The sequence below is a fragment of the Anas acuta genome, chromosome 10 (assembly GCF_963932015.1).
Source record: "Anas acuta chromosome 10, bAnaAcu1.1, whole genome shotgun sequence".
NCBI lineage: Eukaryota > Metazoa > Chordata > Aves > Anseriformes > Anatidae > Anas > Anas acuta.
The window spans coordinates 10,557,938-10,574,889 of record NC_088988.1 but is presented as its reverse complement, the minus strand read 5'-3'; the positions used below and the strand labels follow the sequence as shown (position 1 = coordinate 10,574,889).

General features: G+C 37.5%; 1 protein-coding gene across 3 annotated transcripts in view; it reads right to left on the bottom strand.

Annotated features, from left to right (window-relative positions):
• Positions 1-16,952, bottom strand: part of PEPD (peptidase D) — a 133,196-nt gene that overhangs the window by 50,487 nt on the left and 65,757 nt on the right. For all 3 annotated transcript variants that reach the window (XM_068693766.1, XM_068693767.1, XM_068693768.1), the window contains 2 exons: positions 9,035-9,103; positions 2,441-2,518 (listed from right to left, as the gene is read on the bottom strand). In XM_068693766.1, coding sequence (XP_068549867.1) covers positions 2,441-2,518; positions 9,035-9,103 — 147 coding nt within the window. The remainder of the gene's footprint in view (positions 1-2,440; positions 2,519-9,034; positions 9,104-16,952) is intronic.

Genomic DNA, 16,952 nt, shown 5'->3' with positions numbered 1-16,952 from the left:
TTCTGATTCTATTATTCCATTATTCTATGGAGTTGTTACATTAGATTTATACCCAAATTACTGGCAGAAACAGAAATAACCCTTTAAACGCTTCTTTTTCACCAAAAGAGAAATTGCTTTTCCTTATGTTCAGGGAAGAGACTAAAACTATCCAACAGAGGGCTCCCAGTAGCTGTTCAAAAGCTTAATTGAGAGTCAAACACATGAACTCTTAACATATACATGCAAATCAGCATGCTGTCATTTTAACAACCTATTCTGTATGCACTATAGGCACGCCTACACCCAAATTGTAAATTTGTAAAAGCACACAGTATAATCACCCAGGAAGTTCCTTGTGATAATTTGTATTCTACTGAAGTAAGTTAGCATGGCTTCTTTAAACTGTGGAAAATCAGTATATTTTTAAATAGTCTTCATAAAAATGCAATTATTTATTTTTTTTTTCAACTTCTTTACATGCACTTGAGAAAAATGCTAATAAAACCATGTGTGGAGCATGGAGCTTCCACATGCCTATGAGGCAAGGCAAGAGGAAGGGGCAGAGACACAGCCTGGGCAGGCGCTTGTGCACTCAGAGAAAGCGCTCCTGAAAGGGACTGGTGGGAAGGGAACAAAACTTACTCAAGACACTTGCTAAGAGCTGGGTCCCAAACTACTCATGATATCAGCAGCTGCTCAGACAGAGCTAGACCAAGCCAGGGTTAACACAGCACAGTGCTGGAGACCAGCCAGTGAGCACGAGGCTTATCTTGTACCCCAGTGAGCACAACCAGGCTAACCTTGTCATTCTGTTCTTCCACTAGGAAAGAGATGATTAGGTCAAGCTGATCTGAGCACCTATTCGCTAAGATCCAATCTACACCTAACAAACTTGATCTGATCAAGACGTGAGGCTGGACCATTTCAGGAAGAGGGTATTTCAAACTGGGTTAATCCTTGCTTTCTTTGTTGAGATGGCTATGATGTAGAGCTGCTGCCCGCAAGAGCTTCTATTTATATACTTCAGCTCTGAGTTCTCCCAGCAATATTATCCCCCTCACTGTTTAAATGTCTTAATTTTAAGTACAGGACATTGTAATACATTGTGGTGTATCTTCTCTCAGTAACATAAGCTGTGATTTCCTTTAGGCTACATGCTGTCTTTTTTTTGCAAACATAATCAAATGCCACAGTCAATACAGAAGCACGTTGGTGTGCCCTACCTGTTCAAAAGAAACCTCATAGATTATTACCTATCCAAACACAATGTGATCAATAAGTCAAAGCTATTATACTGCAATAAATTAGTATTAGTATTTGATTGGTTGAGTAAACTATTCACCACAGATGAATATAATACATAAACTATTGTACAAGAAGCTTTTAAAGGTTTTTTACAGTATTAAAAAGAAACATATCTGTAATTAAGTGCACTCTGCAGTCTCTGTAGATGTACCAGCTTTTTAAAAAAACTTTTGAGAACCCTGAGAACCAATTTATTTCCCACAACAGCTTCTGAGCCTATGATAATACTCATTTGCTTTCCTCCACATCTTTACATCCAACTGTGAAAATACATACCTGCAGTCTCTTTGCACATGCTACAAAAGTAATCTAATACATATCCTCCACTAAATATCTGTGATTAACTCCTCCGGAACTAGTTTTGTCCTTTTACAAATGTAGGTTTTTTGATCAAAGTCCTCAGAGGTGAAGTACAAAAGCTATATTCTGCTCTGCTACACACCACACAATTAGGTTTGTCTTGAAATTTATACTAACGTCTTTGGTGATTTTATTCACACTGCTTTTATCTGCAGCGATACTACAAAGCATGTGGAATGTAATACAAGTGCAGAGAAATGTGTGGTATTTGCAATCATATTCTTGCAATGTTAAATTCTAAGGATTTATTTTTTTATTTTATTTTATTTTTTTGGCACAATACAGGACTAGAAGCACCCTGACCTAACCTGAACTGAGCTGAGTTTGATCACCTCTCATGTTCAAAAAGTCCACTTTCAGGCTAGGGTGTCTGGGTGCATGAAGGCACTTGGAATATATCATCTATATTACAATTTTATGCCATTTTTCTTAAAAGTAGTGAACACCCTCTCAACCCCCAACCATCAGAGCTAATGTTTGGATCTGAATTTCAAAAGCAAAATTAGATTCCAATTTTTGCAACTGTCCTTATTTAAATTACAGTCACTTCTTAAACTATATTCTAATGTGCCTTTGGAACAGAGCAGTTTGAAAACAATATCCCATTCCCCTTCTACTGGGGATAAAGGTATACAGAACCTTTGGAAGAAACCAGAATAGCCTGGCATGCAAAATTACATGTTGTTTTAAAGATTAGACCTTTTCTCCTTATGCAGCCATCATTTTACTAATTAAGTCCAAGAGTACATATATTGAAACAAAAACATCAGACAAGCTCTAAACCTTTACTTACCACAAGTCTCCATCTTCAATAGTCTTATCATTTGGGGCTCCAGCATGCCCATAGTGTAGAACAGATGAGTTCTCCCCACTAGGTAAAAAGAAAATGCAGCATAATTAATGCAAGAAGAAACATTAAAACACTCAACATGAGAAGGAACATTGTAAATGTGACACTGTAAACGTGTAAACATCAGTGCCTTTGTATATTAAGCATGAAATGTTGCAGTCTGTGAATACTGCCATAGAATCTGCCAAGTCATGGGCTGATATAACATTCTGCATCTCACTCAGCTGAAATAGGTACAGAACGGGCGTTTTACTATTCTGGCTGCAAGATGTGACCTTTCTGCAGAAGGAACTCGGCACAGTTCATAGAAATACTTTGCAAATCCATGAAAGTGTCAAGGAAGCAATTATGTAAGTGTAATTTTTCAAGCTGTACCTATTTATTTCATTCTGGATTTTTTTTTTAATTATTGATACATTTCCCTATATAAGGTTAAATGTTTTGAGGCATAAAAGACAAGTTTCCTCTGGAGAAAAATCTGAAGTATTTGAAACGCTTTACAAGTTACTGGGGCTGGAAAAAATCAGCTGTCCAAGTAAACAGTTCCAGTTCACCTCTGGCATGGCTATGTGTGATCTCTGCTGGAATGAATTCACTGCACACTGCTAGAGGAACATTTGTGATATGTAATGTCAGCAGTAATATCTGGCACAAAACCCATCACTCTATTTTCATCTCTTATTAAAATCACCTTATAAAGAAAAGATTTTTATTCTTGAAAACCCTTTAGACTAAACTGCTGATTCACAGGAATAAAACATCTCCAGAGAAGGACGGACCTTTGCTCTGCACTTCTAAAGCTCCGTGATCCACTCAGTGACCTATATTTGGTCTTGGCATCCCTCTCTTGTCTACTGTTATTCCTCCAGGTCTAGCAAACGTCAGTTAAAAGACAGGTAAAGATCTCAAGCTCTACCTTTTACTGTTCTCCTCAGACAGATGTTCTCTCTCTTCACAAAGGTAGAAAAATTATATCATAGCCAAAAATACATGTGTTGGAACAGGGTTGCCGTGGCATCACTCTGACCCCTCCAGATGACTTGCCAGTCTATCTCACTCTATCAAAGCTGTATTGGTCATCCTGCTCAAATTTAATTCTTTCAGTTATGATGGCAGAATAGCTTCCTATTTTAGGTAGAAGGAATCAGAGGCTCAATTTCAGTGAATCTTGTTGTACCTGACGTCAATGTGCCATCTGACATACATCTCATATTAGACTTCTGATACATGCAATTACAAACCCAGTAAATAAGCACTGTATCCAGAAAGAGCTTACTTTTAAGATACCTTCACAGTCCTTGTGATCATTTAGATACATAACTGAGCATTAATTCATTTAAATATAACAATTCCATAAGCAAGGATTATGGAGGAGAAAGCAGATGCCTTCTTAAATCTCCAAAGGCTCTCAATCCAAAGGGCTGGATCATATCAGTAATTTCAAAGTAGTAACATTTTATCTCTATTCTTTAGCAAGTAGGAAATCAGTACATACTAAGGCAGCGAGGGACAACATTTCAGAATTGTAGGAATGATTGTCTGATAGGAAGTGTATTTCTTATACAACATTGAAAGGAAAAATTAAAATTGCTAAATAAAGAGTTAAAAAAACACACACAGAATTAAGGCTGTGACAGATTTGCTTTGTAATGTTAGTCCAATGGCGTAAGCACATTTTTACAGCTGGCTAGTAGCTGGCTGCTTTTTGCTTCCTGGCCGCCTGAGCTGAGAACGTACTCTGTCATGCAGATAACTGAAAACAGCCCTGTAAAACCTGCATACAAGATGAAGACACAAGTGAGCCTCCTTCTGAGATTTCCTGTCTCCTGGGCATTTGTGGAATAGTTTCTTTTGGCCACAATTGCAGCTTTCCATGCCAGGACGCTTTCAAATTTAGTTTGCTCTGCATGAAAAAAATTATAACTGGACAACAGAGTGAAATCCATGGAAAGACCTTCTGTGTCAGGCTACATGTATGGCAAGAACTGGGTTTCCAGCCTTGGCCTTCTGCTTCCACAGGCAGCTGACAGCAGCACAGACAGCTGCTGCCTCTGCTTTAGTCCATCAGCACTGACAAGAGGATGCAGCATCATGTGCTGCCTGAGGAACTGCTTCCTAGGTAAAGAGCTATGATTCACGGGAGACAGGGAGGGAGCACTTGGAAGCAACTGGAATGACCTTGGTGCTATGCATGACACTGTGAATCCATATGCTTGGTTTTTAAGGAAAAACACAAAAATAAAACATTCCCCTAAGTGGCATCCACACACATGCTCCACTGCAGTTTGTCAGGATTTTAGCTAGATATACTATTCCTTATCTCTTTCTAAAAACAGGGATAAAGGAATAGAAGCAGATAGCATATGCATGCATTTATGATCAACTTAAAAAAAAATTATCATGAGGCTTAAGGGCATGACTTCATGCTAACATATTTGCAGATAACTTGTTTACTTATCATCATATGCTGGCACTCTCAGTGTTATATATCATACCAGCTGCATAAACAAGTCATATATTCAAATATGAGTACTGCACGAATGTTTTTAACAATAGGCATTCCAAATACAACGATGAGGGATTTCCTTTGCACAGTTTAACGTAAAAGTTTTAGTTTACAAAATATTTCTGTAAGGTTTGGCACCAACTGTTACAGAAGATGCATGAAAATCTGTTTTTCTCCGCCGTTACTTAAGCATTAAGCAGCACAATCTTTCTTGGCATTGGAAACTCCCTATCTTTCATGCAAATCTTGGCTCTGTAGCATAAATGGGATTGTACCACAGAGAGAAGCAGCTGGTGTGGAAGACCAGATACCCACACCATATGCATTCCACTGTTTTTGTCTGAGGCAATCGGGGTGAGAGATCTGTTTACTTCAGGCTGGCTCTAGGCAGGCCCCATGGACTGAAGGCCCGTTAACAACTGAGGCACAAGAGACCTGCTCCTGAAAGCTCCCCCAGTTGTTTGTCAACCAAAAGAAACCCACAGTGTAAACTCCAGGACTGGTCCCTGGCTCAAACCGAAGCCCCGTAGGAGGGCAGGGGGGAGCTCTCACCTCAGAAAGGCAGGGTTGGCCTGGGTTACTGCACCTGTGTGGCCACCTCCGGCCTGCTGCTGCCGGGCAGTGCATGTCAGACCTCCCTCAGGGGAAGCGCCTTCACCTCTGCCTCAAGATGGAGGCAGGGAAGATGCCTCAGGAGCAAGGCCACAGAAACTTCACTGCAGTGAAGTGTACCCTCAAGGTAAACGTTACAGCTAACCAGGAATAGTTTGTAATGATTGTCTGACTTTCAAGGTGGCTTCAGAACAATTAAAACACCCTCCCTACCCCCGGCACTGGCAAAGCCAACAAGCCTTCCTGTAAAACATATTTCTTTTCTTCCCAAGGAGTAACAGTTGAAAGGCCTCGTGTCAGAGTGCCAAAGCTGGGGTTTCAAAGGAGGTGCTGTGGGGAAGTGCTGACCACCGGGAGCTCTGCTGCCTTCCTGGAGGCCAGCACACCTCCAAAAACCACCACGCGTGGGGATGTCAGTGCCTGCCTTCAGGCAGCCCAACTGAAAAATACTACAAGAGTTTTCTACATATCTATTTTTATTCCTTTAATAATTTGCCTCTAACTGGTGCCAGACATGTTTGTTGCAGAAAGAATTACGTGAAGCAGCAGAAAAGCTGCAAATTAACACCACTGAGAATGCAAACAGGAGGAAGAGATTCAGATTACCAGGGAAGGAAAAAACAGGCCCCAAAAAACACTTTAAATCAGAAAGCTCTCAAAATGAGGGAGCGGAAGAAAGAAAGAAGAAAGATGTCAGCAACATTTTAAGAACAGGATTAAACTGAGTATCAAACATAAGAAAAAGTGCAGCTATTAGCTCTACATTAAGATCTAAAGAAAAACCAATAGACCATGAACTAAACAAGCAAACTATTTCCATCAGGCTTTAAATAATAGAGTCAATCTAGTGGGAAGCGTTAACATCCTTCTCTCCACTTTTTCATCTAAGAGATTAATTTTTTTAAAGTTGGATTGAAAAAAGAAGGAAAAACGGATTCAGTAAGTACCCTAACCTTATCCAAAAAGCTTTATTTATGATGATCCTCAGACAGAGAAACATGTTTTATTGGACTGCATTATTTGTAATCACTGGTATCATCTGGTGAGAGCTGTAATCTGCCTAGAGGCATCTATCTAGAAGATCTGAACCTACACCTAAGATGGTACAACACCAGATAGCAGATGACCACAGCCTCCATGGTGGTTGCAGAGATACTGGTGCCTTGTCACCAGTGGGTGCCATCCATTGTAGGGTCACAGGATGCACTGTGCGTGTAACTTAACCTTTCTTTTCCTCTCTAAAAATGGCTACTTGGTACACTAAGGCACTGCAATAAGAAGTTCATTAGCATTTACACGCTACTTTGAAGTCAACACTTTGGAAATTAATGTTAAATATAATCCAATTACATTTATCAGTACTATTCTTATTTAATTGCACTTATGCAACATCTGTTTGCACTTCAAACTGCTTACAAGTTAACAATGTTAGAAAGCATTGCTAACTAACTGCAGGACTAACCCAGCTAGGTGATGACCAGTAATAACACTAACACATTTGTTGTTATTCTCAACTGATTGGAGAGTGAATATATAGAAGTGAATACATGAAGCACACTTGGTCACACCGAATATTCAATAACTGTCTCCTGAAGAGTGCAAACACTGGACCAAGACTGCAATAAATGCATGCACCCAAAGCATACCAAGTGACTTCTACCTGAAATACAGTATTGATTACTCTTGTTTTCTGGTTTAGTGAGCATCTTTCTTAAAACCTAAATAGCAAACATATTTTAATTAAAAACATTATTGTCTTCTATGGAAATTATTATCAGGCCTGTAAGTAGAAAGAAAGATCCTGTCAAAATATCACACTTTTAAGTGCTAGGAAAACAACAGAACTCAACATGAATAGAATAATACATAACTATTCAAAAACCCTAATTGCAAAAGCTATTTTTAATCTCAAATGTAGTTAAGTGTAGTATTTACAATGACATTTTCATAGTAATTAAAAACGCCCATTACTTTTGCCATTATTATGCTAATTGAATTAATCGAATGGATCTACTTTCATTTCATTAAGTCCTAGCTTAAAATGGTTAATTTTATTCATTCTTACTGCATCATTCAGAATATAGCAATTTATTGACAAAGGCCTATTTATTTATTTATTTTTAAATCCAGTCTGTCTCTACTTTTGATAGTAGCGGTAGGATACAACACCATCTCCCAGCTAAATAACAATAACACGCCATATCCCAGCAAATCAGGATACTGTTTGGATTTCAAGGCATTTCAAGGTCACTAGGGTTTTCTATAGGTTTAGCAATGCCATCCCTGTTTCTAGCTTCCGCACCCAAATCAGATCCTGCAGCACAGGTTCTGGTTTGCTGTAAGTAAATGTGAAACCCGTATGACTGTGGAAAACCATACAGAGACAACTTGATTCTACCATCTCAGCCTGTAACTGAGGTGAAGTCTCACTGCAGTGTCACATTAATTTTCAAGTTATATGATGGTACTTAAAACAGAAAACTTTTCCAACAATTTAGATGCACAATTTGCCATAAAACTACTCATAGTGCAATTTTGCATATAAATTGAAAAAATTGCATTTACAAATAACCAGTTGAGTAAACCACAGAAAGAAGCAGAGATGCTAATTGTCCTCATTACCCCCAAAGCAATATAATACTATAGTCATCATCTTAGAAATTATTTTTTACAATAAACCTATGTTAATTCAGGCAAATGCTTGTGCATAGCAGTAGATCCACAAGTACAGCATATATACCAACACGTATGCCTCATCTGTCATAAATTTCTGATCAGATTTATTCCAGTGACTACATAAGATTAATCTCTGCATACAGTAAATAGCTGTCCTTGACACATACCCTACACTAATCTCTTGAAATTCTTTGAAGTAAAAGCGTGTATTTTTACAATTGCAGGGAGAATTTTTATATTATTTTCTCAAATATAATAGCTTCAACTCCAGATGTTCAGCAAGAAGAAAGAGAGCAGAAAAAACTTCAAAAATTCACCCCTGAAAATTAGTTTTAGTGCATCCTAACATTCTCAAAGAAGTTCGAAAGCCATATGAAATACTTAAGGTCTAATACTTTTCAAAGAAAGTATTTGTGAACAATGGAGAATAGCTCTAAAGCCCTTCTTCATAAGACTGTTTAATAAAAAAGCCAATTGTAGCGCAGATGTGAGCATAAATGGAATCTTGGCAGCAACAGCACTCATTGTGGAATCTCTTGAGTGTAGCAGAATCTGTAACGGGGTTATTTCTTTAAGACACAACACTTGCCACCTTTCTCTTGCTTCTGCAGAGGAAACGGTTCAAAACTCACTCTGTTGGCACTCACAAACACATCACATGCCAAAAAGGAACAATTTTACAAATATCCAGTGGGAAACAGACAATAAACATTGCAATAGCTCAGTATAAACCATCGACTTACCTGCCACAGATGCAAGTGTAGGAAGTATGGCGCATGCCACCTCGAGTATAGCAATAGTGTTGGAAAAGGCTGCAAAGAAACAAAGATGGTAATTAACAATATATTCAATATATTCAAAACTACCACAAGACAGAGAGGACAAGTCTTGCTTCAGTACAGCTGTGTTGTGCAAATCTGTGATCTTCTCCTGCCCAAACAAGGGAAATAAAAAATTCAACACAGATCCCACTCCACAAGGTAACATTAGCTGAAGTCCCTGACAACCTACAAAGAACGCTGCAATACACAAGGGATGGAGAAGGGAAGCAGAGCAGTTGCATGCTCTTGAACATTACTCCTGTTGAAGGAGCTGTTTGGCCTCAAAAGCACTGAAATATTTTCATCCTTACTGTCTAAGTCCCCTTCACATAAGGGCAGATGTGCCCAGAGCACAATTAATATAGGATTAGGTGCTTTAAGAGCTAAGAGCATATCATAGATCCTTTTATTCTTTTTGAAATATGCTCTAATTACAATCCAATTCCCTGTAATACTGAATGGATTTCAAAAACTCATTTGTTGTAATACTGAAATCATTTCATTAACACAGAGTGATAATGGTGCTATTCAAAGAATAGAGATGTTGTGATTTTGTCCTTCTGCAGAAGCAATCTGCAGAACACAATTCAAGTTCTTTGAAGGATATTAAAGACATTATATGCTTGCAAATCCAAACCAGATTATAGAATTACACAAAATGACAGTATTTAAAGAGAAACGAAACAAAACATACAAATAAATCACACAGAAAAAGAAAAGCCTACATTTAAGGACACATGTATATGCAGACGCGTTATAGAAGATTCTTTTCTGCTAAAAATGTTTTGGTTTTACAAGTCAAAAACACTGATTTTTCATTGCCCCAGAAACCAGTAACTGCAAAGAGTATGTCAAATGACAGAGGACCTAAGGAGAAACTCTGACACAGTGAGAGCATAGCACAGAGAACTAAATTTGGCTCATGAAACATATCATCTAAAACATCATTTGCTCTGGTGCAGACAGTTCACCAAACAGACACGTCACATAGAGGTGAAGTTACAGGTTTGCTCCTTCCTAGCACACTTGCAGACAAGGTTTACTCTACACAACGTGATACTATGCACAAACATTTTGCAAAACAACATATTATACTGTTATATGTGTATAGTTATGTTCTAGGAAGGAACTTCTAGCGTATTTATAGACCTTTCACACTAAATGATTGGATTAACTATCTCCTCTAGACAGCAACTTTCAGTAACATTCTAAAGAGCTTTAAAAATGAAATAATGAAGGTTGTAAACATCCTTCCATCATCGCTGATGCTGGGATAGGAGGGTTTATTTTTCCATATGACAACTGATCACATATTCATGGTTGGAATTTATATGAAGCTGTGCAGCAGAGTAACGGTAGTCACCTTTTGCAGTACTCCCAAATTAGCAGTAAAAAGTAGTAAATAAATTAAGACAGGCTTCATATAATCCAGCTGTTGCCTGAGCTTTATTTCCGTTTTCTAAAAAAAGTAAACCTGGCTGTTTCATCAAACATTATGGACTTTCTTTTAAGAGTGAGTAGTTGTTTATGTGACTGAGCTGAAGACAGCGTAACTTTGCCAGGTAACGAGTCTTCTGCTACAAGAAGTAAAACTACTCACACTGCCGTGAATTTACTTTTTCAGGCTATGACTCATCAGACACATGTTCAAGCAGCTGGCAAGAAATTCATCAGTGCTATCAGAGACAGCTAACATCCTTGTATAACATGTCCAAGGTAAGTGAAGGATCACAAATCCCTTTGATGGTAAATGTTGGCTTTTCAAAGCTAAAAAAAGAACAGATGCAGAATTATAGAAGCTGCCAGTACTTCGTAGTTAAAATCCTCATTCCACTGAAGTCAGTGCAGATCCTGCCGCTAAACTTCATTACACCAGGATTTCACTGTCTACACACTACAAGAATCTTTATCAAAGAATACAATACAAAAGTGGAAGTCTGAAATAGCTGTACAGAATATCATTTCATCTGGTGCTCCACATATATTGCAAACACTGCATCTTGAACTTTGCTTGGTCTATCTGAGTGGAGGATACATGTATGTTTAGGCAGTTTTATGTTGGTGCTGGATGCTTTGCCATGAGTTTTTAATGCAGCCAACGCAGATACAAGTGTTAAGGACCTCTTTCTTTTCTCCTTCTTTCATGTGTTTCAAAGCTTTTCTGTCATATTTTATGCAGTATTTCCCTGGAGGCTGTACATATTACTTATCATACACATACTATCTCACTCGTGTATACCGATCAGCCATTGGTGTACTTACATGTCAGATGTTACCTTTTGAATGCATATTGATTTGTTTGAGATGGCATGTTCTTTTCATTGCTTTGAAACAATATTTTTTTTCCCCTTTTCTTTTTAAATATAGGAGTACATCCTGATTTTGGTACCAAAAATACCATCATCTTTAACTGACTAACAATATTTTAATGGAGTTTAAAGTTCTAATAAAACTGTGTTGTTTTTTTTTCTTCCTATTAACTTAAAAAAGAGCAAACTACCCCCCATTTATTCAAGCGTATCTCACATGAGCGCTCTTGCCCCCCACCCTTGCGAATTTGCGGAAGTATGTTTTCATTTTATCCCCACTGCTCTGACAAGTCTTGACAACATGGGTCCATCATCATTAGAAGTAACAGAAAAGTATATAGTTGGCATTTTTGAGATGTTAAGGAGTATTGCATACATCCACACAAACCTCCAAAATGCTTGAAAAATCACTTTCACAGATCCTCCTAAAAAGCCATTGAAGTAAAATCTGCTACAATCTTTTTGACAAATTACACAAACCACTCTGACAATGATGCTTGTGTGTCTTAAGATCATCTACAGTCCAGTTTCTGCTGCTGTCTAATGCGTTCTGACAACTTCAACCAGACCTGCACCAGGAATGCAAACTGAATCCAATAAAGAAGTTTAATTTTAACAGTTTTCCTAACTTAAATGGATTCATGGAACAAAGGCATTTAGGGCAGGAGGGGCAGTAACAATCTGTAATGACTTCCCTCACACTTCTTATTTCCAGATATTCCTCATCACTAAAATAAAACAAATTCACGTATACTCTGCCAAGTGTGAATTTTATTTCCCAAAAGAAGTAAATAAGTAATGTCTAATTTGAATTCTGGTCGTTGGCTCTTCTCTAGTCATAATAAATATTCAGAAGACCACCACGTTTTATACTTCTCAACTATTTACTTCCAAAACCAAGATAATTCTAGATCAGAAAGCTTCAACTTCTAAATAAAAATCCAATTAAGTAACGTGGTCTGTGTGCTGCAAAAGAGGTAACAACTGTAATTGCAGGGAATGCATTAAGTATGAAGAAAAAGAACGACAAAGAAGGAACAGATAGTGGCAAGAATACCCAACAAAATACCCAAATTGCCCAACACATGCCTCAGTGGCACGTCCCGATGCTCCTGCTTCCCAAGCCTTGCATCCCTGGTAACTACAGAGAGGTGCTGCAGAACAAGGTGTGCACTTTGGAGTGGAGAAACAGTTACTCCTTCTAAAATTCCCTACAACAGATGACCAAAAACACTAAATAGCCCTGCTCATTATTTCCAGACACTGGAGCCACTTCAAGAACACCTGCTGGATACTGGTAGCTCAGAAACCAGTTTTGTTTTTTTTTTTCTCTTTTTTTTTCAGACTATCAGAGAGATCAGCTGTCATAAACTTAACTTTTCTTGTGAAGCATACAATACACAGAAGAGTCAAGGACACTCTTGGGTTAGTATCTCATTAAGATGTTTGTACTGAAAATACATTTATTTATATTTTTTTTCCACAAGTGATCACTCACTGGCTTGAGGATGTTTCAGATCCACAATAATTTCCTCAGTGAACCTTTGAGAAAGTTGCTTCCTAATAAAAAGAAACCTTTACACACTTCAGAAATATTATTCTTTCAACACAGCCCTTGAGACTTGCCTTGAAATGCAAGCAGGTGGTTTTGAACTATGAATTGGAAACCACAGCAGCTTATGGGAATTTGGTACAGAACTCGGAGGATTTTCTGTATTTTTTTTTTATATGAGTACAGTTGCAAGATGCAGGTGAATATCTATTAGTTATCTGTGAACTGAATTACTTTTGAATTACAACTATATTGTGCCCTTATGCTTTTGTACAGTGTCAATATCAAGAATAGCCATGAGACAGGCTAAAAAAACAAAGCTTTTTTAAAGAATTCACAAAAGGCCAAATCTTCTAAAGCTGTTCTAATTACACCAGGACTGACAGCCATTCTTTTGATCATTTAGACATGTAAGTACCTTCACATGAAGAAGCTGTAAAGGCCAAATAACACGCAACTGCTAAGCCACACTTGAAACAATTTGTCCATGATACCTGAAGTATTTCTACCTAGCACCAAACTAGGTTGGAAGAATTAACTGCACACACAGAAAGAGGAAGTGTCCATTATAGGGGGTAGCAGCTGATCAGTGGGTATGTGCTCAAGGTGAGCAATGCTTTGTTTAGTCCCACACTAGACACAGTGAGGTTCTTAAACACAGGGCACTTCCCTTTGTTATACTACTTTTCTAACGTCACTCATTTTCCATGGGCAAAAAGATGCTTTAAGGTTTAGTTTATCTAATCCTAATTGCATAGAGTTCACAACACAACACTGCAATATTGCAAAACGTGTCCAAGGTTGTTTCAATACAAAAAAGTCAGAACTTCATTGGGAGAGAATGAAGAGGGGACGTGAAGAAGAAATCCAGGTTTACTATTTGCGAGCAAATGGTGGATTAAAGACTTTCATCTGACCAAGGAGAATTAGTGCACTGAGCTTTCTTCTACATCTCAGAGACAATATCGTTAAAGATTTTACAAAAGGCAATATTGTTAATCTAAGTGGTCTACATGACTGGAAATTGCTTAGAACTGAACTTACTGTCCATAAATAACAGGAAAAAAAATACTTCTCTGCACTGACTTCTAAAACCTAACTATTTATGCTACTTCTGATTTTCTTTTTTTAAATTCAAATCATTGGTTGGGCTGTTTTGCCATGGAGTGGAGCTGTTGAAGCTTATTGTTAGCCAGAAATACTGAAAGCAGCTATACTTTGAAGCATTACAATTTACCATTGCCCTGATTTGCACCATACACAAGCAGAAATAATGTGACTTTTTTTGAAAAATGTTGATTGTTCCGAATTCCAACATCTAGACTCCATTGTCATTTTTTTGTATGTTTACTTCAACTAAGTTATTTTTGTTTGCAGCAAACTCGAGATAATAATAGGTGCTTAGAAGTGAAAAATGTTATTTGAGTTCAGTGGGGACAGAAGAACTGTAACTTTAGTAAGCAGGTATGACATGAAACTGGTAGAATATTAATGTAACTACAGTGCAGAACATCTATTATGAAATAAGGAAAAGCTGTGTAGAAGCAGCATAGAAGTGAATGGTCTCACCTTGGTAATCAAAAATTCATGTTGGTATTTCTAAATGTGCTACTTCTTTCTACTGAAATGGATGACAAGCCAGAACTCGGTGTAAGAACGGAGGGCAAGATTACCCCCAAATGCAGATATATTTTAAGCATACAAAATGACACAGATCAGAAGGGATGGCATTCCTTCAGGAAATGAAGCCCACTAAGGCACAGCCATTTCACCAGGCATTAGTGCTACCTGGAAACCAGAGACACATTAAACAGGAAGTCCATAAATAATACAAGCCCCAGCACTGTCACAAATGTCATATATGATTTGCAATGATTGAAGGTAATTGATAATCTCAGTTCAAGAACAGAGAGTTTAGGTGAGGGGTAATTAGCATTTTAATTGTATAATTGGGAATTACAAATTACCTGTCTTACTTAGAGAATAATTGAGGAAATTATATGACATTAATTGATACTTCAGCTTTTTTGAAGAAAATACACAGGTTGGTGATTTTAGAAAAACTGGACTTGCATTTTCTCTCTCAGACATTTTCTTTGTTTTTAACTTTCACAGCCACCCTTTCATTACAAAAGCTAACTGTTCCATATAAAGCAAGCTTTCTCCCATTACTTTGCAAACCTAAAATTTATGATTTTGGTCAGGAAGCAAAGAAACAACATGATACTATGATACAGCAGCAGTTTAATAATGTCTGTGGAATTATCTCCCTTTTGCCACCCCATAGAGATTGATAAGAGTTTCTTCTAACAGCTCTGTTTGAGTATAAATCCAACTTTTTTTTTTCCTAGTATGAGGAAAGGGCAAACATTTTAACAAATGCAGTTTTTAAGAGATTCATATACCTACCTCTCTCTACTTCCTTTGTATTTCATCTAATTCCACACGGATGCAACATTTCTCCACCCCACTCCAGAAATTCATCAAATTATGTACTATCACAGAAGTTCTGCTAAACCATTTCATTACCAACATTCAAATGAAAACGTTAGTTACGTAAATGTTTAACTCCATACCCAACTACTTACTTTCCAGAAGCATGGCAAGACAACTGAACAGGTACCCTTAGAGATAGGACAGCTACTAGAGTGTGCTGTAAACACACCTTTCAATGAGTCTGTCTTGAAAATTACATTCAGGAAGCATTTTAAGAAAGTCTTCAATATGGTTTCAAATTATTATTTTCAGAAAACTCTTTCAAATCTACTTGGAAAATGCATCTGTCAATTGTCAGAATAGATTTGTCTGCATAAAAAATGGTTGACTTATAGATTGAAATATTATGACAACTAATGAAATCCTTACAGTTACTGTTTGATAGAAATTAAGCTGATTAGGGTATTCATAGTATCAACCTGCACAAATTTTAATGCTAATTCTGAAAAACTTGCAAGTCAAGGTGTACATGCCTTTGTTTTTTTCACCTGTACAAACTGAAACTGCTCCAACTTTGTACTACACAGGTCTCTTCCACAATGGGTAAGTCTGCAATAGGACTGTTACAGAGATAATACAAGTTATTATTACAAAGGATTTCATTAGAGCTTTAGTGAGTCAAAGAACTACCATTAGGTAACCAACAGGTATGTTGTATGTTGTAAGTCTATGTAGTACAGGACTGTGCTATCACTGAGACTGTCTATGATTAGACCATTGCAAGTAATGAAATTAAATTGATTGAAGTAATTGTCCCTGCAGCTGATAGAGGTAACGGACTGTGTGAACAATTCTGGAGTCCACTACAACACAAAGTGTAACAGGCAGTCTTCAACAGCCGTTCAGTTGGGTGGTTCAATATTGGTATCAAGGGAGATCACGGTAATAGAGCACAAGGTGAAAACCTTCTCATTCTACACTGTGTTAACACCACGTTCTGTACGTTGACTCCTGCTCCTGCCGGCAAGTCTGAAACTCCCCATCCATTGTATTTAGGTATCTAACACAGAAGTGTGATCTCTATACAGCAGAAGGGAATTTTAAATGAGTTTTGAACCTTCACCATTCATAAATGGAGAACAGATCCCCACCACCATGCTGCAAAGCAATGATCATTAAGAAGGGTCTCCTTTTCATTTCTTCAACAACTCTGAAGTCCGTGTGTAGCCATGCACATCAGTAACAATGCAAAGCCAAGTTCTGCAGTGGTCTGAATTTCATACTTAATCTAATATTACAGAAAGAGATGGCATGAAAATTTCTTAGACTCTTTGCTCCATTTCCAACTCTAATAATTCTAGATCTCAACTGGCATATTTTAAATTAATTTTTTGTAGTTTAAACCTATTTATCAACAGCTAATTAATGAGGTCTAAATCCTTTGATGACAGAATGATTAAACTGCATTTTAACTAATCCATCTTTAATTAAAATGCTGCCAGCAAACCATTTCTGGATGTGTAAAAAGGACACATTTATAGAT